The sequence below is a fragment of the Lissotriton vulgaris genome, chromosome 9, assembly GCF_964263255.1.
Source record: "Lissotriton vulgaris chromosome 9, aLisVul1.2, whole genome shotgun sequence".
NCBI classification, from domain to species: Eukaryota; Metazoa; Chordata; class Amphibia; order Caudata; family Salamandridae; genus Lissotriton; species Lissotriton vulgaris.
The window spans coordinates 226,220,714-226,245,016 of NC_141697.1; the positions used below are offsets into that span (position 1 = coordinate 226,220,714).

Consider the following 24,303-nt stretch of genomic DNA (forward strand, 5'->3'; position numbering starts at 1 on the left):
CTTACAGCTATATCGTTACACAAGATAAATAACTTGTTCATCTGAAAGAGACTTTTGGTTATAGATTCCTTACCTTAGAATAAATACCAGAGCAATACCAACCAGGTGGGTCTGCGAACCAAGTTCACACCAGATAGTCCTGGAAAACTGAACGACCAAAGAAACCATCTCTCAGATGCAGGCAGTAATGTTTATTGAATGTGTGCAATAATGCCCAAGTGGCTGCCTAGCAGACGTCATCGAGGGGGACTCCACGTCCAAAAGCAATAGTGGCTGCAGTCGCCCTGGTGGAATGGGCCCGCATCCTTTTTTGACCAAGGAATAACCGATTTTAACGCAAAGAACGCCCCATCAAGAGATGGTTCGTTTTTGCACGGTCCGACCTTTCTTGGCACCCACATAGCCAACAAAGAGCTAATCGTCCATCCGGAATGGTTTTGTGCAATACAGATAAAATGATAGCGCACATTTTGGATCCCGACGGTGGAGCCTCTCCTCCTCTTTAGAAGGATGCAGGGGTGGGAAGAAGGTGGGAGAAGAGATGGTCTGTCCTATGTGGAAAGAGGTAACCACTTTGGGGAGAAAAAAAAAAGTCGGTCTAGTTCGAAGGACAACTTTGTCCGGATGAACAGCAAGGAAAGGTGGTTTAGAAGAAAGAGCCTGAAGCTCACTCACCCTGCGAGCAGAGGTGATGGCAACCAGAAAAGCAGTCTTTAAGGTCAAGAAGTCTAAGAGGAAAATTATGAAGTGGCTCGACAGGAGCACACATAAGGTACGTTAAGACCATATTCAAGTCCCACTGGAGCATTACGAAAGGAATAGGAGGAAAGAGGTGAGTAATGCCCTTAAGAAATCTATTTACAATAGGGGACTTGAAAAGAGAAGGCTGATCAGGAAGACGAAGAAAGGCCGAAATGGAGGAAAGATAGCCTTTAAGGGTGCCCAGAGCAGAGCCCTGCCGGGCCAAAGAAAGAATGAAGAGGAGAACCTCTGAAAGAGGTGCAGAAAAGAGGGGATCCAGAGCCTTTCCAGAGCCTTTGCTCTGCACCATGCCAAAAATTGGTCCATCTACAGGAGTTTACCGTCTTTGTGGAGGGTCGCCTGGCTGCCAAGAGGACATTACAGACTTTGGGAGGAAGGTCAAAAGCGGTCAACTGTCGCCACTCAATCTCCACGCAAGCAGCTGGAGGCCGGACAGGTTCAGGTGGAGGACAGTACCCTGCTGCTAGAGCAACAGAAGATCCTCCCAAAGAGGCAGTCTGATCGTAGGAACAATGGCCATGTTCAAGAGCTTGGGATACCAGACTCTCCGTGCCCAATCCGGAGCCACAAGAATAACTTGGGTCCCGTCGCGCTTGATCTTCTTCAGCACTCTGAGCAGAGGTGGTAGAGGCGGAAAGGCGTTTAGAAGACCGCAATTCCTCTCGCGACGAAAAGCGTCCCCGAGCGAGTTCCACCTAGGAAATTCCAACGTGCAGAACTTCTGACATTGCATATTCTCTTCGGTGGCGAACAGAACCAATGCTCTCCCCACTACTGAAAGAGACCTTGCACCACATGCGAGTGAAGACGCCATTCTTGATCCAACATGCGTTCAGGGAATCTGCCAGGTGTTGAACCACCAGGGACATACCCTGATGTTCCAGCCACGTCCAGAGGCGGAGAGCCTCTTGACATAGGGTCCACAACCCCACCCCGCCCCGTTTGTTGCACATGGCGGCGGTGTGGTCTGAACACCTGCACTACTCTTCCTTTCACAGAAGGAAGGAATGCTTTCAGTGCAAGACGGAGTTCCAGCAGGTTTGTAAGAAGCCCAAACTCCGCCGGAGACCAGAGGCCTCTGATCTCCGCCTCTCACATGTGGCCGCCCCATCCCAGAAGTGACGCATAAGTCACGACTATGAGGTCTGGTTGGGGGAAGGGAGAGGGATCTGCCGTTGACCGACCCAGTCCTGGCTCGTTAGCCACCACTGCAATTGGTGAGCAGTGTCCTCTGAGATCTGGACACAATTGAAAAGATTCCCCTGATGCTGCGCCAACTGGAACTTCTGGTCCCACTGCAGAGGCCACATATGCCACCAGGCATGGTCCACCAGCAGGATACAGGAGGACATGAGGCCCAGTAGCCTCAGGGTCATTCTCACCGAAATCCGGGATAGAGGGTGAAACATCGGCATCATAACCTGAAAATCCCGGACTCGCTGGTCTGGAGAACAGGGCCGAAACTGCTGTATCCAGAACTGCTCCAATGAGAAGGAGCTTCTGAGAGGGAATCAGGTTTAACTTCGCCACGTTGATAGTGAATTCCAAGTGCCGTAACTTCCGGTCCCAGAACCGGCTCGAAGCAGCGAGTCGGAGAAGGACCATGACCTCGAGTGATTCAAGGATTCTAGAGTTATGGACAGATTCTTGGTCCTCGCTGCCACCTCTCGTCCTGTGCAGTCTGCCTTTTACCCCTTTCGTGGCTACGCATGGTTCTTCTCCGCCAGGGACAGGTACAGGTACTCGCTTAGCAGCTCCCTTGGCCAAGAGAGCCGTAACTTCCTGACGGAGAGCTCGTTTTATACTTAAAAGGCATTGCAGTAGATGAAATTTGCATATCTATGAAGCTATCCCGTCTCCTATATTTTGTTCTCTCCAGTGTAGATAAAGCACACTTTACGGTAAATATACCAAAAAACATGTAGTGGTCAAGTAAATATGGCGAAAGACGTCATTACTTAGGAGGTGATTTGAAGCATTATGAGGCAAGTACCGAACCTGGATTGAAGCTCTCGAAAGTGAACTGAAGTCCTTGTAGCACCAAGAGATTTAAAACAAGTAAAAGAACAGGAGCGGGTTCTTCTGCCTGTAGCACAGGAAGTACGGAAAGTACGATAGAGGAGGGGAGGGGAGGAGTCTGAGTAGTAGGTGGAGGGGGAAGGGGAACTTGAAGGAAGGAGGAGAGCTGTGATGGAGGCAGATTCAGCCCTGCAGCTGTCTGTTTACATGCTTGAGCTGGAAGATTCTGCGCTCAGCATGAGGAGTGAGCTCCCTCACCCCTATAGCACTCAGTGTCCAGGAAGAGGCTGCGCAGTACATGCAGTCAGAGGGCACAAAGCAACACACAGCGTAATGGTCACTAAGAAAATCGTGTGTAGTTAATGTTGTTTGGCCAGCTGCTGGCTTTTAAGTTTATAGCTGAACATTCATCACTATTCAAACGGCTGCAGATAAAATAGCTGCAGTGAATTGTGCTGAATTTTAATATTATGGCGATTATTAAAAACAGTCACTCAGAGGGCATGCCTTTCCTTATTACCTCTGATGAAAGCTGCCTCGGGCCCTCCAAAAGTGTCAGTTACTTGAATTTACTACGTTACTAAATCCTGATAAATACAGATCGAAAGAAAAAGCATGTTCACTGGAAGTCTATGGCATGATTGGTGACACACAAGATTAAAGTAGTAAAAACTAAAACTGGGTGCTGTGCTAAAACATGAAGTGCAGAGAATGAGCATTTATGGTTTATGTGTGCAGGAGGGCAGGATAGCAACTGCTCTTTGGATTTTGTAAATGGGACCTTATGAGGATTTCCACCCAGGGGAGGTTATGTAGGGCACTACGCTTAAATCCTTTCAAAGGCTACAGTCCGATTACGATCTTCATAAATCCCAGTTCCACTGTTACCTGCAACTCCGACATGCTTTGGACCCCCTGGTTCGACGGCTGAAGACCCTTCCTGAGTTCCATCTGTTGGAGGGCCGCCTACTGATGGCAAACATTGGGGGAATCACAAAATCAGGCAAATTTACTAGACACTCAATGCAAACACCAAAACCACTATCCGCAAAACCAGAGCGGCGTGGACAGCCGACCAGCCGGCCCTCACGGATGAGGACTGGGCTGAAGCCCTGGCTAGCCCTCGGTACGCTGCGATGTCCACCAGATATAGACTCATTAAGTTTAAGTACCTCCATAGGAAATCATCTCATGGAAATCACCTCATGGAAATCATCACCTCATGGAAATCATCACAGCTAAGAGTCCCAATATTGCCAATTACATTTTCCTTTGTGACTTTCACTGGAACGATCCAAAGGATTCACATGTCAACGCCATCAAGGACCTCCTGGCCGATCAAGCCCTGACCCAAGCCTGCTCACTTCCCAACTCATTCAAAAGGGGCCACCTTGACTGCATTACCTCCAAAGAAACAACAGTCAAGCTCATCTCTATATACCAATGCGACTGGTCTGACCACCACGCCATCCCCTTTCTCCTACCTGGCACCCACAAGACTAGGGCATCGCAACCGGTGATTCCTAAACACTGGATCAGAGACACTAAGAACCTGGACCGCAGAGAACTAGAGGCTCGCTGTAAATCCGGCCTCCCCTCCTCCCCCTCGCATATCACAACAGTCAGCGGCCTCAATTATCACTATTCTGCATCTATCTCAAACATCCTGGATGATCTAGCCCCACTAAAGTCGAAAAGAACCCAAATCAAAGACAGAAACCCCTGGTTCACGGGATCCCTTAACAACGAGAGGAGAGTCCTCCAACAATCTGAAAGATCCTGAAGGCAGCACCCTTCTGCCGCCCATCTAAAACTCATGCGCCAGGCCAGAAATGCCTACAATAGGAACATACTCAAGTCCAAAAAAGACTTCTTTAGAACTGCACTAGAGAAGGCCAGGAACAGACCCCAAAAGCTCTTCGAACTAGTCAAACACCAATCCAACAAATTGGCCAAAACTTCAAAAAAAACTCCAATGTCTCTTATATACTCGGAGGAATTCTCCTCCTTTGCTGCCAAAATCTCAGCCCTCGTAAAAGAACTCAACTCCATCACATACCCCCAAACACCTCTCGACCCGCATTCTCCAGACACGTTACCCCCACAGGCTTCACCCAAAAACCATGCTCACTGGACTGACTTCAAACTATGACGACGACGCAGTGTCCAAAATCCTATCTTCTCTAAACCCTAATAACCATTTTAATGACCCGCTTTCTTCAAACTGCCTAGCTGCCGTCGCCCAATCCATTATTCCTAGCTGGACTACAATAATGAACGCCTCTCTCAGGCGAGGAACGATGCCAGACTATCTAAAAGCCGGCCAAGTCCTCCCCATTCTGAAAAAGCAGTCACTGGATCCAGCCTCCCCTGACAACTTCACATCCATCTCCAACATCCCCCTCTTAGCCAACGGGATGGAGAAATGTGTGCAACAGCAGCTAAGTCAACACATCAACAACTTCCACCTGCTTGATGACTTCCAATCTGGATTTAGACCAGGGCACAGCACCCAAATCACTATGCTTCACATCATTGGGCGTGCCCGTCTGCGCCGATCCGCGCCAGGACGTCGCCTCTCGCCAGAGACGCTGATCAAACCTCGCCGAATGGGGGTTTTTATTCGCGAGAGGACTTCTATGAGCTGCGCCCCAAAACAGCGAGATGGCTGTATGAATTTGTATCCTTTGAGTGGCCCGTGTTTCTGTCAGTGTGGTCAATTCTCTCCTCCCATTCGGACCACTATTAAAGCCTCCTGTAATCCTCAGATGCAACAACAGGTAAAGGTGCAACAACTGAATGTTCGATCTTTAATGAAGCATTATGCGGAAGTTTTAGATCTCATAGTTGATGAATCCCCGGACATCCTGTTCTTAACAGAAACATGGATGAGGGAAGACCAACTGTCCATTCCGAACCTAGCCCTACCTCCTGACTATTCGATATCTTTGGTTAACAGATCCACCAGAGGAGGTGGAATTGCTGTGATTACGAGAGCAGCCTATGGCTGCCGCTTTGAGAAAGTCTACATGGAGAGAGGAGAATGTGCGATTTTTAGTATATCTATTAATACTCATTATACCTTCTCAGGGCTGTTGATTTAGAGGCCCCCGGGTGCTGTAGGTTGTTTTGGGACTTCTCTTTTGGTCGTTTGCTGTGGGGAAAGCGAATTTTAGCACCCTGGGTGATCTTAATCTCCATTTTGAATTGGAGCACGATCCTACTATTCGTACCCTGATTGAGGACCTGGACGCTTTTCAGCTCTTCCAGACTGTAAGGACCCCACTCACATTGGTGGCCATGTACCAGATCCGATCTTTACTAACATTATCAAGTTTTCATCCCTGTGAAGGAGCCGAATCTTCCCTCCTTGGTGAAACCTAGTCCTGCCTCCCTTTTGATGGCAATTCCACAAATTTCTTGGGAGGAGTTCAACATTCTAACTAGGAAAATTAAATCTGGATCACCTGCGGATCCCCTTAAGCCGGCACAGTTTAGAGACGCCGCATCATGCTGTCTGGCTCCTCTGCACAGCCTTATCAATGCCTCATTTTCATCGGCTACTGTCCCAGCTAAATGGAAGCAAGCATGGGTCTCACCCATATTAAAAAAAAAACGACTTTGGACCCTCTGAAGCCAGAACATTTTAGACCGATCTCCCTGCTTCCATGGGCAGCGAAGATTGCAGAATCCCATGTGAATTCAATACTTTCCACCGTATTGTATACCAATAACATTCTGGATAAAACTCAACATGGGTTCCGCGCCGGCCATAGCACTGAGACAGCGTTGCTTGCTATGACTGAGCATCTTCGCTTAACTCTTGATCAGGGTCAAACGGCGGCACTGGTCCTGTTGGACCTAAGTGCCGCCTTTGACACTGTTTCACATCAGATTCTGCTCCATCAGCTCGAAGAAGCAGGGGTCACTGATCTGGCAATTGCATGGTTTAGATCTTTCCGGTCAGGAAGATCCTTACTTGTTTCTACCCCTCCTTTTCTTTCGAGGGCGCATTCCATCGAGCAGGGTGTTCCTCAGGGCTCAGCCTTGAGCCCCACCCTGTTCAACCTTTATGTGCAGCCGCTCGCTGCGGTCGCTGGGATGTGGGACCTTAACATAGTCTCATACGCGGACGACACGCAGCTGGTGGTTGCCCTATCGGAGGGTGCAACCGGGGATCATGTCAGATTCAGAGCTGGGCTGGGCTGTCTGCAGTGGCTGACTGGTTGACAGCCAACTGCTTACAGCTTAATGCGGCCAAGGCTGAGGCTGAGGTTCTACTGGTTGGTAGGAACACCTATCTATTGGGAGACCACTGGTGGCCAGCTACTTTGGTGAAAGCTCCGGAACCGAAGGTAGAAGTGAAAAATTTCGGAGTCTGGCTAGACTAGACTCTTAGATTTTCCACTCATACAAAGAAAGTTGCTGCCACTTGCTGTGGCATCCTGCGTAGTCTGAAACTCGTCTTAAAACTTTCTGACTCTGAGACCAGACAGATGATAGTCCAGGCTACAGTGATGTCTAGACTTGATTACGCTTGCTCATTATTGTTGGGCGCAAATCAGGCAGAAATCGTCCGAATGCAACGCATTCAAAATGCGGCTGCTAGAGTTCTAGTAGGCTTGCCTAAATTCAGCTCGATTTCTGCGACCATCCGAAGGCTCCACTGGTTACCTGTAGCCCAACGAATACAGTTTAAGACTCTCTGTATTTCGTTTAAAATCTTAAGACTGACAACTCCCAGGATGCTCTGCCCGCTTCTGAACTTGTATGTTCCTCCGCGTACTTTACGTTCCGCAGGCCAAAATCTGGTCGAAGTGCCTCGGGTCAAACGTAATAGAGCGGGAGGACGTTCTTTTAGTCTTCTTGCAGCTAAAGCCTGGAATGCTCTTCCATCTTACATCAGAGGAATTCAAAGTTTGTCCGTTTTTAGGAAAGCTATAAAAATCCATCTATTTCTGTAAAAAAAAAATGTAGGGGGAGATCTCTATTCACTACTTTGCTCATGGTTCTTTTTCTGTTCTGGAGTTTAGCGCCGGGACGCCCCTTTGCTGGGGCAGCTGTGCGCTCTATAAAATTTTATAACATAACATAACCTAACATAACATTGATGATGCTCTCCAAGCCCTTGACCAAGGCAAAACCAGTCTCCTAATCCTCCTGGACCTATCCTCGTCCTTCGACCCGGTCAACCATGACAAATTACTCTAGCACCTCAAATTCAAGATGGGTTTGAATGGCACTGTTCTAGAATGGTTCAGATCCTTCCTCCATAACCGGTCCCAGAGATTCCTTGTCAACTGCAACCTATCAGCACCATCCCCTGTCACGATTGGAGTCCCTCAAGGATCAACACTTTCCCCCACCCTCTTCAATCTTCAACTGGAACGGCTTACCGAAGTACTACGCATTGCTAGGATCTCCTATCATATGTATGCTGATGACACTCAGATCTACATCAAACCCTCATCTCTCGAAGAGATCATCTCCCTGAACAAAGCCTTGAAACTCACTGTCCAATGGCTCGCATTCAATTAACTCAAACTAAACGCAAAGAAAACGGAATTTCTCCTGATCGCCCCACCCAACACCAACCCTGAGATTCAATCATGGATTAAGGCTATCACAGCCTTGAATTGCCCACCAACCATCCGTGGGTTCGGTCAAATCCCTGGGAATCACCCTCAACAGAAATCGGAACATGCGGGACCACATCAATTCAATGGCCAAATCAGCCAGATTCCACCTTAGCTATCTTAGGAAACTAAAACCCTTCCTCGATACACTCAACCTAAAAATGGCAGTCCAAGCACTTGTCATCTCTAGACTTGAATATGACTGTTCTCCCTTCTCGGGTCTACCCAAGATCTCCCTGGCACCTCTAAAAGCCTGCCTGAACGCGGCCGCCAGACTACTCACAGACACGAGGAAATACGACCACATTTCCCCTCACTTGAAAGCTCTCAACTGGCTTCCCCTGGAGGCAAGAATACAGCTCAAAGTAGCATGCATCACACACAAGGCCTTATATTCTAACTCCCCTGCATATCTGAGGCAGAAACTTGTGATTTCCAGAGGAATCAGAAACTCCTGATCTGCCAGAGACTTCCTGCTCCAACCTGCACGCTTTCAGGGAAAAAAAAAAACTACAATCGGGCTTTCTCCGGGGCTGCTCCAAGAATATGGACCTCTGTCCCACTGGAGATCAGAAGAATACCCTCTCTGACTCGCTTCAAAAAGTATGCCAAATCATTCCTCATGAGCAAATATCTGGTTTAAATGTTGCCTCCACCAACACCACGGCCTTGATCTATTGCCATCTATTGCCTCCCTTCAGATTAGCTAGCTCACCCCATCAGAAACCTGGGGCCTTGTCGCGAACATTGGTCAAAGTAATCTGTAAATAGGTTATCTCATCTTGATTATTTGGATATTTATTCTGTAAATACGTGCCCTATCTCCCTCAAGTACCCTGCACCCTGCCCTTCTTCATTCGATCCATAACTGGATGAAGCTATGCCTACTCTGTACATGGCTATGTTTTCCTGTAAAGCGCTCTGATACCGTAACAGGTCAAGTTCGCGCTCTATAAAACACAAATAAATAAATACACTTACCACAGGTTATGGAAAATGGGTGCAATCCAGTCTCCCATATGCTGCTGATGGCTCTTTTCTTCTTACGGTGTGGAGCTGCACGGCGATTCAGCCATTTTGGACTAACGCAACGTCCTGCCTGGGCTGTGTCCTGGCATGGATTAGTCTGCTTGACCCCCAGACTGGTATTTTTCAGGCGAGAGGGTGCAGACAGAAACAGGGAAAGATCTGGTCTCGTTGGGCTGCATACAGAGGCATAGACCTGCCCCCAATGTTGCAGTCTGCAACCCATGACCCCATTGAAAGATTGCTGTTTAGCAACTCACCTATTTAATGCACTGCCTTAGACTTTGTTGCTAGTAATTTATATATAATGAACTTGCAATGTTCTACATGTGTGTACTGTGCTGTTTGTAGTTTTGTAGTTTGTTGTTTGTTGTTTTGCGACCTCATTGGGCTCTATACAATGTACCATTGTTTTTTTTCTTTCATACATTTAATTTGTAATATCCCCGTTGGGCTTCACCCATTTGGTACGCTGGAAAAATCAATAAAATTTGTTGTTAAAAAAAAACATGGAGACCACATATAATCCATGTAACAGGACCGCTCCTAACCAAGGTAGAAAGAGAACACAGAGCCACCAACAGTCAGAATGCTCTACAATCTCTTTGTATGGTAGCCACTTCATTTCCTGACACACTTGCTCCTTCTCCATTATTTTGTTAGTGAAGCTTCATTTCTTATACTCTCTGTTACTCGTGTACTCTATCAAGTCTAAAGAAAAACAGGAGGCTAAATAACACCACTATTTTTTTCTCAATTGCATTTGCAATAGCCTTAGATCCGGTTAACCCACCATGGGTGGGAAGGCAAAAGAGGTTGCAGGTTACCTCCACCAGTTTCTACGGTAGAAATGTAAAATAAAGTTCATCTTTACCTGGCGAACAGCTGAAAACTGAGCCACTTGCTGCTGCTGCCATTTTAAACTTGGGCAAAATCCTTCAGGGGCTGGTTGGCATCCAGAGAGCTGCAAAACAGAGGTTACAAACGGTTTGTCAAGAGAATCCTAGCAAGGTTTTCTTAATCAGAAAATAGATTAGAGAATACCTATAGGCTTCAGAAATCAGATTAAGTGAAAGCTGCAGAATGTGAGAACGGTGCATGGCTTGGTGAGCACGACCCCTCTAAAAGTACTGAAGCCAGCTTCAAAAGTAGGTAGAAGAGGAGTGGGCGGGATGGATTCAGGTTGAGTGGGATGGATTGGAGTGGACTGGATGGGGAGGAGTGTTGTGGATTGAAAAAGGGTCGGGTGGACTGGAGTAGATTAGTTTGCTGTAGGGTGGATTGGATAGATGTGGGGTGAATTTTGGTAGATTGGACTTGTGTGGGGTGGACTAGCTTGGAGTGGATAGAAGTGGAGCGAATTGGATTTGGGCAGATTGTGGTGGGCTGGAGTTGGGTGGTTTGAACTGGATTGGGGTAGATTGGAGTGGGGTGAGGGGGACTGGAGTGGGGCATACTATTTTGGATTGGAGCAAACTGGGGTGGGGCAGGCTGCTTTGCATTGTAGCAAATTGTTTTTGGATTGAATTGGGGCAGATTGGAAAGGGGCCGATTGCTTTGGATTGTAGTTGGTGGATTGGAGAGGGCTAGGTAGTGAGCGGGGTGGATTGAATTGGGATGAGGTGGATTGGACTGAAGCAGGGCAGACTGAAGTGGACTGTAGCGGGGCAGACTGGATTGGATTCAGTCTGCTCTCCTCTATCAACAGGGTAAAGTCCTATTCAGAATTTCCTTGAGTATTCCATCATTTCAGACTGAAGTCCATTATTATTCCTATAACAGATGTCTTTTAATCTGCAATTATGAGTGACAGAAGTCAAAGATTGTCAAGCTGTGTACCATACATGTCCCTCTGGAACAACATTTAGATAAGGTACTTCACTAGCCTCTGTAAGGAAACTGATTCAAGGGACATCAAAGATCCTCTATGGTGCCACTTCGGCCATGCCTGAGCCAGTTAGGACACACCATTGGCCTGCGCCACAGAAATCGGTGCTGGTGAACAATGTATTCTCCAAGGTGGGCCAGAGTCAGACAGAACATGTCCTCACAGCCAGCAACATGCGTTAGATGATTCACACAAGGTGAGAGACCGAAGGAGAAATAAAATAATACGTTCTCATTTTCTTGATCAAAGATAAACACACTTGTTCCTATCTCCCCATGCCATATCTTGAGGCTACAATAAATGACTATCTTTGTGGGATCCTGCCACCAGTGGCGTAGCGTGTTGGTGTGGGAGGAAGGGAGGGGGGGGGGGGGGGGGGGGGGGTGCTTGCCCCAGGAGTAAAAACTTTAGGGGCACAAACTTTTTTAAAGAAAATTGAAAGGATATTTGCTGGCAACCCGCGCTATGCCGCTGCTTGCCACTGTCCAGTTTCAAACCTCAATCCTTCAAAATTCTAAAGAGGTCTGGGATCAGGAACTCCCCTTTCCTGATTAATGTCAACCTCCCCTCCAGTCATTCCTTGTATGACAGCTGACAGCTTCTGTTCTTTGGTCAATGTATATCAGATCTGGTCAAAGGATGTTTATTGTTCTTGGGAAATAATTATGTAGGCACACCTTCTCCGTACCTTACCTGGCTGGCAGGAGTAAGAAGGTACCCAATTCTAACTCACTGAAGGTAGTCCACAACAAGGAGCAGATCGGTTTCGTAAACAAAAGACGTTTGCAAAAACAGACATATTTCCATTAATTAGTACAATGTCACAAGAATGGTGTTTAAACAGTTCCTATCCAAACGTATAACATAAGGTGGAGTTTGAAACTCAGCAAGCTCACTCAAACACGCAAGCAGTACATTTTACATGTCTGAGTCTCAGCATTATACCGCTGCCAGAATTACTATTTAACTGTGAAAACGGGCAATGGGATACAGAGGTCCCGCCCAGAGTTTCAGAACAATAGGTTACATAGTCAAATATTAAAGTTTTTGCACCCAAAATAATTTAAATTAATAGCTTAAACAGTGGTTTGCTTTTTGTATTGCAAACAAAACAAGTTTTAAGTCAGTTATACGAGGCAAGATTGACAAAATGGCTCTCTATTTCAAACTTGTGGTTATCCACCACGTTCTTGCGAACTTAGTTATTACACTGACTACATAGGAAGGCTTTTAACTATTTGAACAACAGGGAGTTTGCGGAGGAGTCAGTTTAACCCAAGCACATTTGGAGTGTCACATATGCATGGCAGAATATAATGAGAAATGCAGGAATGCCTAGTGAGCAAATGAATAGCTGAATAAAATAAGTCTCTTTTGTATCTGGGAGCAGTTTATCAATCTAGTACACATTTTGCTAATATATTAGAACTGCACTAGCATACAGGCCACACAATTTAAATTTTGCGCGACTAAAATTTAAAGTGCGAAGTAAAAAATGTAAAAAATTTAAAAAAATCAACAAATAAACAAAAAAACATTACCGAAATGTTCACAGTTTGCTTCTTTCTCAGTTTCTTTGGGTCTATCTGTGCCACAACCACATCTGGGCATCGGGCTGCTTCAATCCTAAAAATGAAACAATTATTTCATTATTTTCATGCATGTTTGAAGCATCCTTGGGCTAAACAGTTTCTGAACTTGTAATAAAGAAAGAAAATGTAAAAAAAAAAAGAAAAATGTAAAAAAATGGTACTACAACTATGCAGAATGGTTTTCCAGAAAACGTACCATTAGAAAAGAGGCTTTTTTAGGCCCACATTTTCATTTCTACTGCTAACGAGTCCATAAAAAAGGGGACACCGCAATTACAACGCAATCTAAACCATGCATGCAAATTACGACCCGTACTTACAGTGCCTACTATTACCACAAAAAATATATAAGTATATCAGTATTAAGGTAAATGTAGTATGCGTGTGTGTATATATGTGTGTATATATATATATATATATATATATATATATATATTCTATCCACAAAAGTTGCCCTTTAGGAATTGCCGCACTCGGAGGGGTAACACACAAACCGCCACAGGTAGCAGGGTTGACAGCATGCCTCAAGCTTTCCAATTAAGCCATACGCGTTTCGAGCATAGGTTGTTGCTCTTGTTCACTGGCAAAGATGACGGAAGAAGCAGGAAGTATGGAAACATCACATTTATTCATTGGTAAGTCCCGCCCCAATGGGCGTCGTGAATACAGGCATGATGGTTATGGTAGTTTTTGCAACACTCTAGATCTGCTCACCTCAAACGTCTGCTTTTCTATCAAAGATGTATATATGTACGCATTTAACACTGTGGGCACAGGAATCCCATTTACTGCCCCATATTATGTATATTGCCACGGGGTTCGTCGCAAGAGAAGGAGTATAACCACTGACATAGTCTGTTAGTCACAAACAATGTCTTTGTACTTGCTGGGCTTCACAATACTTCGGCCTCGCCTACTGACACATACTGCTTCCTTCGCTGTGTCACCTTCTTTTCCATGATCTTCCTCAGACTATATGTTGCTCTCAGTACCCGTAAAATCCTCAGCATTGTTAATGATGTGGTCTCCTTCTTTCTTAATGACTTCCTCAGGATCCAGATCTTCCTCTGACTTACAATCGCTCACTCCGCCGTATAACTCAGCCGAACTACTTGAGCCTGCGTCTCTGTATTCCCCGATGGACTCAATGTGCGCCTGGTCAGTACCAACCACGTTGCGATTGTATTGGGATAATGCAGGTGGGCAGTTCCCTTCTCCTTCCGACTCAGATTCCTCATTGATCAACCGGTCACAGTTATCCTTCTTATTAGTGTCCTCCTGTTCCTCATGTTGTGGCGATTCGGCAGTGCTCTGATAATTTGTTCCAACGTCCCTTTCTCCCTCTGTAGATGTATAAGCTGATAGCGCGGATGCATGCCACACTTTGCCACACTTTCCCATCGCTAAGGAAGGCAGAATTGCAGAAGACTTTCTCCACTACTAAACGGTTTAGAAAATCTATTTGCCCCTTTTCAACAAAACCACTTTGTCACCCTCACTCGGTCTCCCTCTTTGATAATGATTTCTTTGCTCTTATGTTTTTTTATCATATCTTTCCTTACAGGTCTCTTATTTCTTTTGGATGCTCTCCATTGCAGATGCACTCGTCCACTCTACTCTCCTTGCTGTTTTGAGCCATCCAACGTTGTCCTTTGATAAAGGTGTCCTTCCTCTCAAACTCGAAAGGGCTGGTGTGAGTGCTCTCTCTCCTGGCACAATCCTGTATGCCCAGATCATTTTGTGCACTTCTTTCATTCAACACAGTCCATTGTTGTTAGCAAGTTGTATTGTGCCTTTTATTACTCTATTGAAGCATTCAACCGCACCGTTTCCTGCGGAATGATACATCAACATAGTTTTAGGTTTAATTCCATTCCTTCCCATGAACTTCTTGGAGCACGCTGATGTGAATTGGCTTCCGTTGACACTAACGACAGTTTTAGGTATGCCTTCCCTGGTGGAAACTCTATCCAGGGATGTGACTATATCCTGTGTCTCCACTTTATGGCATATCTTAATCTCAGGCGATTTAGAAAAAAACGGTCCACCATGACCACAATGTGTACATGTTCCATGTACCTTACGGGTCCCATAATGCCTATACCCACTCTTTCCCATGGCATCCTAATCCATTGTGCTATGCGCACGTGGGTTCGAACCCCATCCTCATCACCATCAAGGTTAAGAAGGACGCGGTTCTGCTTCAGTAGTTGTACAAGTTTTAATTGTAATTCTGGAATACAACACACCAGCCAGAAGATGGGTTACATACTCGCTGCAGGCTGAATCAATGCTCAAACTGTCAAAATAAACTGTTAGCTGGCATTCTAGAATGCCAGCTGATGTCATGCTTAGCCAGCACGAGGGCAGGGACGCGCGCGTGGACGGGACGGGGGCCTAAAGGGGACAATAGGCGGCAAAGGTAATTGTCCAACACAACAAGTTTCCATGTGGCAAGAGAAAAATGTATTTGAACTCAGGAGATTTGAAATTTACTTTTTAAGTTCGTATTGTTGGGAGAAGAGCAGCGGTAATTGGCGAGCAGCTGCAACTTTGTTAGATATGGCTGCTGCCATAGTCACTCGTGCCTCACGTGACTTGGAACACATTGATTAATAGTAATCAGCAGCACAGTACTTTTTAAACCCTCTGTAGTGAAATTAAAGTGAAGAAATTCCAGAAGAAAGGAATGAATTTAAGAAACTTTATTCATCAAGAGAAAGAGCTTGTCCGATGAGCGGTGACTGCGCAGAGTCACGGTGTGTTCTGCCAGTTCATCTCTATGACGTCAGTTATATACACGCTAGTCACTAACAGATGTCCGCGCGCCTAGCAACCAATAAGAACTGACTGCCATATACAACAACTAGGCCTATAACATCTCCCTTTCTATGGGAGAAATAATTAAATGAACTCATACACTTTAGTTGTAACAGCTGAATTTGACTAATGATGAAAATAGTAAACTCCTTACACCCCTCTAAACACCTATGGAAAACTAAACATCAATAACAGGAAGTAAGCGTTAATATTAAATACACAAGGTACTATTCATCTAGGTTTAGTAGGGGGGTCCTACAGGTAGGACCCTAAAACTCTGTTATACTAAAACTGCCTGGTATAGATTGTGTACCCCAACCTATTTGAGGAGATATAATTCAATCTATAAGTGGCAACAAGACAGGCATATCCCTCCCTTACATCATAAACAATGACGTTTGTTTCGCGTATGCTGTCGTTAGAATAGTGGCAAGGAGCCCAAAACTTGTGAAATAATGTCCATGAGGAGCTCTGCGTCCTTCCAATAAGTTCTTCGTTTTTTGGAGGATATATGGAGAGGTCTCTAGGAAATTAGAGTATCTTGGATGCAGCAACCGAGCATAGGAAGAAATAGTCTACAGCGTAGCCATCCTTTTGAACGTTAACTTCTTGGGCCGCTTGCAAGATGATTTAAACAGGAAGCATCCCTTGAACTGTAGTCCGGTTTCCATTTCCACAACTATTCTTTCTTAGCTCAGTATAAAACCATCTATGTTTGAAATGAATACATGAGTATAATGGACAATTTATCATTTAAAACCCTTCATAAGAACAACTTCTTATAAGTTCTTGTGAACTGCTGTACTTACTATCTGCTCGATGTGTTGGAATGACTTGCTATTTTCTGCATGAAACATATCCTACACCTTATCAGCTTAGGATCTACTAATAGACTTACTTATACGGTAGATACTTCATAACTGGTATCTGATGGAAGAGACTAGAGAGGAATGAAACCCTCATCTAACACCGTGGAATAGGCTATATAACAATGTTGGAATACATATTCTCATCAAAATCTACTACTACATTGATGTTTGTTCTGCCGTTGTACTTTTGGTCAAATTTTCCACAAACGCTTGCAAAATGTCCTACCTTAAGGCAGCTAGTACATCTTTTCTTACTTGCTGGACAACTTATGGAATCAGCTTTATGGTTAAGGGAACCACATCTGAAACATACGATGGGGAAAGAATTTGAATTATAGTTAGAACTGTATGATTTTTCGTTACTATATTCTCTTCGCCTTCTGTCGTTTACGTAAGACACACTAGAACAAGATTCTTCATTTACCTTAGCTAATTCTTTTTTACCTTCAACTGACCTTGGCAATATCTACCACTTCAGCCAATGTAGGTTTTTTACAGGCAAGTAATCTCTCCTGAATTTTATGCTCAAAACAATGAAATACAAATTGGTCGCGAATGTACATATCTGCCATGTCACCAAAATCGCACTTAGTGGCTAACACCCTTAAACTCCCAATATACTCCTCTACATTTTCTGATCCTATTTGTTTCCTTAATGCAAAACGATGTCTGCCCAACATAATGTTCTCTTCTTCGTCGAATTGTTTTTCTAATCTTTTAACTGCCTCATGAAAATCATCAAGGGGAATGAACTGTCCCGGAACAGGTTCATATTCTGGTAGGCTTTCAAAAATTTCCTGGCCCGCAACTCCTAAGAGTCCATAAAGAATAGCTTTTTTTTCGTTCGGCGTCAAATTTCTTGCCATTAATTGCAACCAAATAATTTTCGAAAGCCTTGTACCATATCTTCCATTTCATCACCGGTTTACCTGGGATTTCGAGAAAATGTACTGGAGCATTGAAAATACTCTCGCTGGACATGACGTGACTTCCTTCCCCTGACTCTTAATTCTGATATCAATTGTGAAGCCGGATTTTAAATATTAAATGGATTTACACAGAATAGATACACTCTCTATAAAATGCAGTATCACGGTACTTGAACAGATCTTTACAGTTGAATATTACTCACATATAATTTTATGGAAGAAAAAAGCAATTTGAATAAACTGTATACTATTAGAGGTAAGAGTTATTTACTCAAAATAAGAAGTTCAGACCGTTTTCAACTTTTAAGCTAAACCAACATAGTTTACCTTCTGTTCTGCGAAGCGCTGAAACTGTGACCTTTGTTCACTTACTTGCTGCTGAAAGACATAGATTCTAAATCGACATGGCTTTTACTTACAAATGTAGAGAATAACGATAAATGTTCAGTGGAAAATTGATTGACCTAATCTGCATTAACACCTGATAGTAAAGTGAAACAAGTTAAACAAAATGACAGACTTTTACTCGTCTCGGCAGTTCTATAAATGGGAACCACTAATTGTGACGATTCTCTTGTTTATCCCGTTAGATTGTTCAGTTCATAATATCCTTTGAGTTCTCAGAACCAACAACCAACATCCATATTAACCCGGAATTTCGACTTTACAAAAGAATGAAAGGAACTACAATTTCTCCTGGGAAGCAACGAATTGACACGGGCGTTATATCTTACTGGCAACTCCCCATAATCATTTAACTTACACCGATAAACTCTTAATTTCTTTGGCACCGCATGAAACTGAATATATACTTCACTATGTTTACTCTTAACTAAAAAGAATTTAGTTTTCTGTAAGTATCTTGAATATCCTGTGATCGCAACGGTGTGGCTGTGCGTTTCAATGTGAATCCAGCACCCAAAATGGCGTCGCCTTACCTACGTAACAGACGCAATGAAGTGTGAGAAGAGAAACTGATTGCCACACAGCTGAGGCAGTTGACAGATGACAGTTGCGCTGACGAAACCGTCACTTGTAACTGAAGCTTCACAACACTTCACTTCACCTCAATCTCCAACGCTGCGAATACATAAGTTGAAAGGAAACGTACAAACAGATGAAGGTTCTGTTGAAATAACAAGCGCTCTGAACTTGCCTGAAATTAATCTTCTAACAGCTCGGCGAGTGCGATTGTTTCCACGTGACGTCCTTTCATCAGACACTGCTTCATGCAGGAAGAACTTTATTCCGCTTCACAGACGCCCAAAACAAAACGAAGAATGAATTATAATAATATCTTTATTCATGGAAAAGAATGAATCTCGTCACTTGCCTTGAAGAAATGAATACGCTGCTGGAAGACGACTCATCCACAAGCTCGCTAATTAATCGTATCCCGTCCTCGTCGCCATATGTAGTGAAATGAAAGTGAAGAAATTCCAGAAGAAAGGAATGAATTTAAGAAACTTTATTCATCAAGAGAAAGAGCTTGTGCGATGAGCGGTGACTGCGCAGAGTCACGGTGTGTTCTGCCAGTTCATCTCTATGACGTCAGTTATATACACGCTAGTCACTAACAGATGTCCGCGCGCCTAGCAACCAATAAGAACTGACTGCCATATACAACAACTAGACCTATAACACCCTCCTTTCTTTCTTCAATTTCGATGGGCAGTTGTGGGCGAGTTTGTTGTTTTCTTTTCCTTTCACCTGGAGAGCAATTTAAAGACCTTTCAAATGACAGTGTTTCTGCTCACGGACGTGAACTTGACATAATACATAGGGGGAGTGAGGAGGACGCCTGAATGGAGACACCGCAGAGGAGGAGGAGGGCGACCTGCAGCGAGAAAAGAAGGAAAGTGGTTTAAAAAAAATAAATAAATAGTGTGGCTGGAGCGTAGTTCCACTGAGTTTTTTGGGGTTTTTTTTACTACGCGGAATTCTGCAGAGCACCACTCTGCAAACTGCACCCAAGGTTTATCTTGCCATCCCAATCCAATCGTCAGTCTGAGGTTTCTGACGTCTTATCCCTCAAATCTCAATCAGCTGACGGTTCAACACTGATCCAATAATTTCCATTCATGGTTCACTACTGCATCTTCCGCAAAGTGATATGAAGTAATAGTCAGTTTCAATTCAATTCTCTTCAGTCACCTTTCTTATAGGTTACTTGTCATGGCAGTATGGTAAAAAGTCTGCGTTTGTCATCCCGCCCGTTTCAAAGGTGATGGTTGTGAGAGGTATTTACCGGCATTCAAAGAAATACAAGGTAGTTTCCGGGTGCCTTAGCTTGGCGCTTGCAAAAAAAAAAATCATTACCCTACAGTGGAAAAGCGGTCTGCCCCTCTCAGTATCTCTTGGTGCGGATCCTTCAATGTATGGGCAGAGGCAGAAAGCGTGACCCTCTACAGAGAGGAGTCTAGAGGCATAGGCTGGTAGCTGATAGCCACAGACGGAGATGCCCTGGTGTCCATGCTGACCTATTCACCAGGTGACAAGGGCTCATCCTCCTGAACACCTTTACCGTTCTCCTGAGACTGCATCAACCGCCCCGCCCCCCCTGCCCCATTAGACCAGCGATTCATTTCTTAATCGCTGAGCCTCAATGTCCCTCGACAAGCAGCCCAACACTCCTCTCATTGGTCGCTCACCTTACCATATACTAGGAATGAGGCTCTCATCCTTCAAAGACTTACTCTCCAGCTGAACTTCTGTTTGTTTTCACTATTGTTTTACCAGTTTGCTAAAGTGAGCTATCACAATTTTTGTGGGGTCGTATTTTATTTCTAACATTGAAGCCTTAGCCTCCAAATGCCGAACTACTCACCCCACTTGCGGGAGCATCCTTTAGTCCAACTGCTTTACTAACCTTTAATTCATCTACAAAGACACATGTGCCACTTTCAGGATGTATGGCACTTTACCAAACCCTTTCATGGACTTTGAGATCTGCAAGGTTCGAAACTACATGAACCAAATAACATTCAGCAGAATAGAATATACAAATGTATCCTTTTGGACTCATTGCAGGAATCATTACTGAGCCATATGTTTGTAATAATGCAAATCATTAGCTGTAATCATTATCCCCGCTGTACAGCTCGTTATAATTGCGAGACAGACATCTGAGGTACCTAAACATCATTTTAGCACTGGTTTTAAATTATTATCCGATATCAAATAAAGGGGATTCTTGGAATTGCTGTGGAAACATGACACAAGGAAAATGCTTTTGCAGATTGTCAAATAAGTTCCCGGGTTAAAGTTTTGAAGTCCACTGACCACATTATTGGGGGTTGGCCGTGGTGCCCAATACCATGGCTGCGTAGTCTTGAATCAAGCCCCTATCGCATCACCACAGCATCACTGAGCACCACCACAGAATCACTCAGGGGCACCACAACATCACTCAGCTCCACCACAGCATTAATCTGTGCAACCATTCAACAACAACTGATTCAAATATATTCTATCAATGTTTAAAACTTTATTACAAATGTTACAAAAATATGTTAATATTTCACTTCTGTTCTTGGATTTTCGTCACAATAAAATACACTGAACATAATCTTCACAAATGTTATATACAAAAGTTTAAGCCATTGCCATTATAAATTACAATAACTTTAATTTAAGTATTCATTATTTAAACAAATTAAAAGCCATTATTATTTGTAATATCAATACATCTAAGCCACGTAAATACAACACATATTGCATTACAAATGCTATAGGCGTCACATTTGCGAAAGTTATAACTATTGGCATTGTAAATGACAAAGCTATTAATTTTTCTATTTTCAAAACCAACACAAATAAAAAATGTGTCATTTACAATGCCAATAGCTCAAACTTTCCTAATGCGAGACCTATTGCATTGCAAATGCTTTTTCTCTATCTGGGTTGATGTGGGACGGCGGGGAGTATGCACGCTGGGTCTGCTATTGGGGCATGTGTGATTTAGTATAGTTATATCCAACTCTTACAGGTCTCCCCTGAACAGTATAGTAGTATAAACCATTTTGTAACGCGCTCTGTTACTGGGGAGTATCCTGGCGCGGGGAGGAAAACAGAAAGGCAGAAAGCAAAACATCGAGGAACCCTCCTAGACTGCACTCTTGAATAAGTGAGTTTTCAGATGTTTTTTGAAAGCAGCCACTGTCGGCGTGGAGCGCAGATGGAGAGGGAGTGCATTCCAGGCCCGAGCCACCACCACAGATAGCGACTGACCGCCCAGTCTAGCACGTTTAAAACGGAGCAGGGACAGTTTACACAAAGTAGATGATCTCAGGGTACGTGTCGGGGTGTATCTTGTGAATCTTTTTCTCAAGTACAAGGGGCCTTGGTCATTAATTGCACGAAACGCCAACACCAAAGATTTAAACAAAATGCGTTGTGCTACAGGAAGCCAGTGAAGCGAGCGCAGCTCAACGCGAACGCTCTTCCATCTGGGGATGTTAAATAGTAGGCGTACTGCCGCATTCTGAATGATTTGGAGGCGTTTGACCAGGTATGCCGGGATGCCACTGAACAGAGCATGCGCGTAGTCGAGACGAGCCAATATGAGCGCCCTGGCAACAGACTCCCTGGCCTCCCTAGGGAGCAAGGGGAAAAATTTACGGAGCATTTTCAGAGTGGCAAAACAAGTGCCTGTAAGTTTTTTTAATATGATGCTCAAATCTGAGATCCTCCGTAAACCAAATGCCCAGATTTTTAGCTGGTCTCCCCATCTCTTTTGGGCTAGGAATATTAGAAGGCCAAAGTGCGCTCATAAATGAGGGGGGGGGAAGGAGCCATAAAAGAGCACTTCGGACTTGTCCTCATTGCACTTCAGCTGGGCCTGTGTTAACCAGCGAAATACCGAGGACAGACATAGATGAACTGTAGACGTGTCCAGATTGTCATCTGGCCAAGTAAACAGCAGTTGGGTATCATCAGCATACCCTAAGATCTTAGCCCCGAACTGTTCAGCTAGATAAACCAGGGGTGTAATATACACATTGAACAGTAAGGGGCTAAGTGTGGACCCCTGCGGGACCCCTGTAAGCAGAGGCTTGGGCTCAGAGGCATGGGGGGGCATCCAGACCTGCTGGGTCCTATCAGATAAAAAGGAGGACAGCCATTCCAGCACAACTCCCCCAATGCCAATGGCAGACAGCCGGCCAAAGAGGAGCTCATAGGGGACGGTATCGAAAGCGGCAGAGAGGTCCAATAAAATTAGGACCGCTCTGCCACCCCCGTCTAGACATTCCCGAATTGCCTCGGTCATCTCCACCAGGGCCGTCTCGGTGCTATATGCAGCCCTAAAGCCCGATTGGGCAGGGTGAAGGGCATTGGATGTTTCGACAAAACTCTCCACTTGTTGAAGAACCACCTTCTCACAGATTTTCGTGAGTGCAGGTAAAAGGGAGATGGGTCGGTAGTTCCCAGGAACCGACACATCCAGTCCAGGTTTCTTCAGAAGCGGCAGGAGTTTGGCTTGTTTCCAAACCTGGGGGACCGCGCCTGCAGCCAGGGAGAGGTTAACTATCTGCGTGATCTCACTGCAGACTGTTACCGCCGCCTCCGAAAGCACTCTGGCAGGGCACGGGTCGGCTGGAGAGCCCGATTTTAAAGACTGGAGGAGATGGAGAACATCGCCCTCCGCAATTTGTGCGAAGGTGGTAAGTTGTTGTCCAGAGGATGAGAGAGAAGGCAAACAGAGGCCAGCAGCAGAGCAGTCGGCAGAAAGTGCCGCTAAAAGGCCCTGCTGAATCCTCGCTATTTTGGTAATGAAAAAGGTGGACAACTCCTCGCACCATTGTGCAGAGGACGGGAGAGGCACAGCTTCCGCAACAGGGGACACAAAGCTTTTAACAATGGCAAAGATCTCTCTGCCATTGTTATCAGCCTTGTTAATGCGCCCTGCATAGTAATTACCCTTAGCAACCCTAATGGCTGCATAGTAGTCTTTTTGGGCGAGTCGTAGGGCGGACTTAGCCTCAGAGCTGTACACACTCCTCCATGTTCTTTCTAATTTTTTGCACCCCAGTTTCATCCCTCTCAATTCAGGAGAGAACCAGGGTTGGGAGGGAGAGCGTCTGGCTCTGGTCAGCAAGGTTTGCTTAGTAGAGGCTGTCGCCGCCTGCCGTACCCACTAATTAAACTCGCAAACCGCCTCGTCCAAACCCAACTTAAATTGTGGGCGAGTGTTAGACAAGGCCTGTCTAAATGCGGGTAGATTCATTTTTTGAGAGTGGCATGTGAAGGGTGGGGGGCTGGGCTCTACCATCTTCCAACTGAACCTGACCAAATCATGGTCAGACCAAGTTGTTTTTTCAACAATTACAGACTGAATGGGGAAATTCGCGCAGACCAGGTCAAGTAGATGGCCACCCGCGTGCGTCGGACCAGTGACCCATTGTTCGAGCTGGGCCAGCTCAAGTATTTCCCCAAGCCTGCGGGCTTCAGAGGAATCGGGAACATCCATATGAATATTTAGGTCGCCGACCAAAAGAAACTTAGGAAGACTTAAGGCCCGCGGCACTATATATTCCTCTAAGTAGTCTAGGAATTGGGTGGCCTGGCCCGGGGGCCTGTAGATCAAAGATCCACCTAAGGTAAAGTGGGGGGAAGTTTTAATGGAGAAGTGAAGAACCTCACCTCCTAGACTCACAGTCTGAGGCTCGGATTCAAAGCTCCATCCCTCCTTGAACACAACTGCTAGTCCACCCCCTCTACCCAGGGGGCGATCTGCTCTAACTATCTTGAACCCCCTGGGGA

At 45.0% G+C, this 24,303-nt stretch overlaps 1 protein-coding gene across 2 annotated transcripts in view; it reads right to left on the minus strand.

The window, feature by feature from the left end:
• GEMIN2 (gem nuclear organelle associated protein 2) overlaps positions 1–24,303 on the minus strand; it is a 252,485-nt gene that overhangs the window by 202,576 nt on the left and 25,606 nt on the right. For both annotated transcript variants that reach the window (XM_086937355.1, XM_086937356.1), the window contains exons 2-3: positions 12,873–12,957; positions 10,318–10,407 (exon numbers count right to left, since the gene is read on the minus strand). In XM_086937355.1, coding sequence (XP_086793481.1) covers positions 10,318–10,407; positions 12,873–12,957 — 175 coding nt within the window. The remainder of the gene's footprint in view (positions 1–10,317; positions 10,408–12,872; positions 12,958–24,303) is intronic.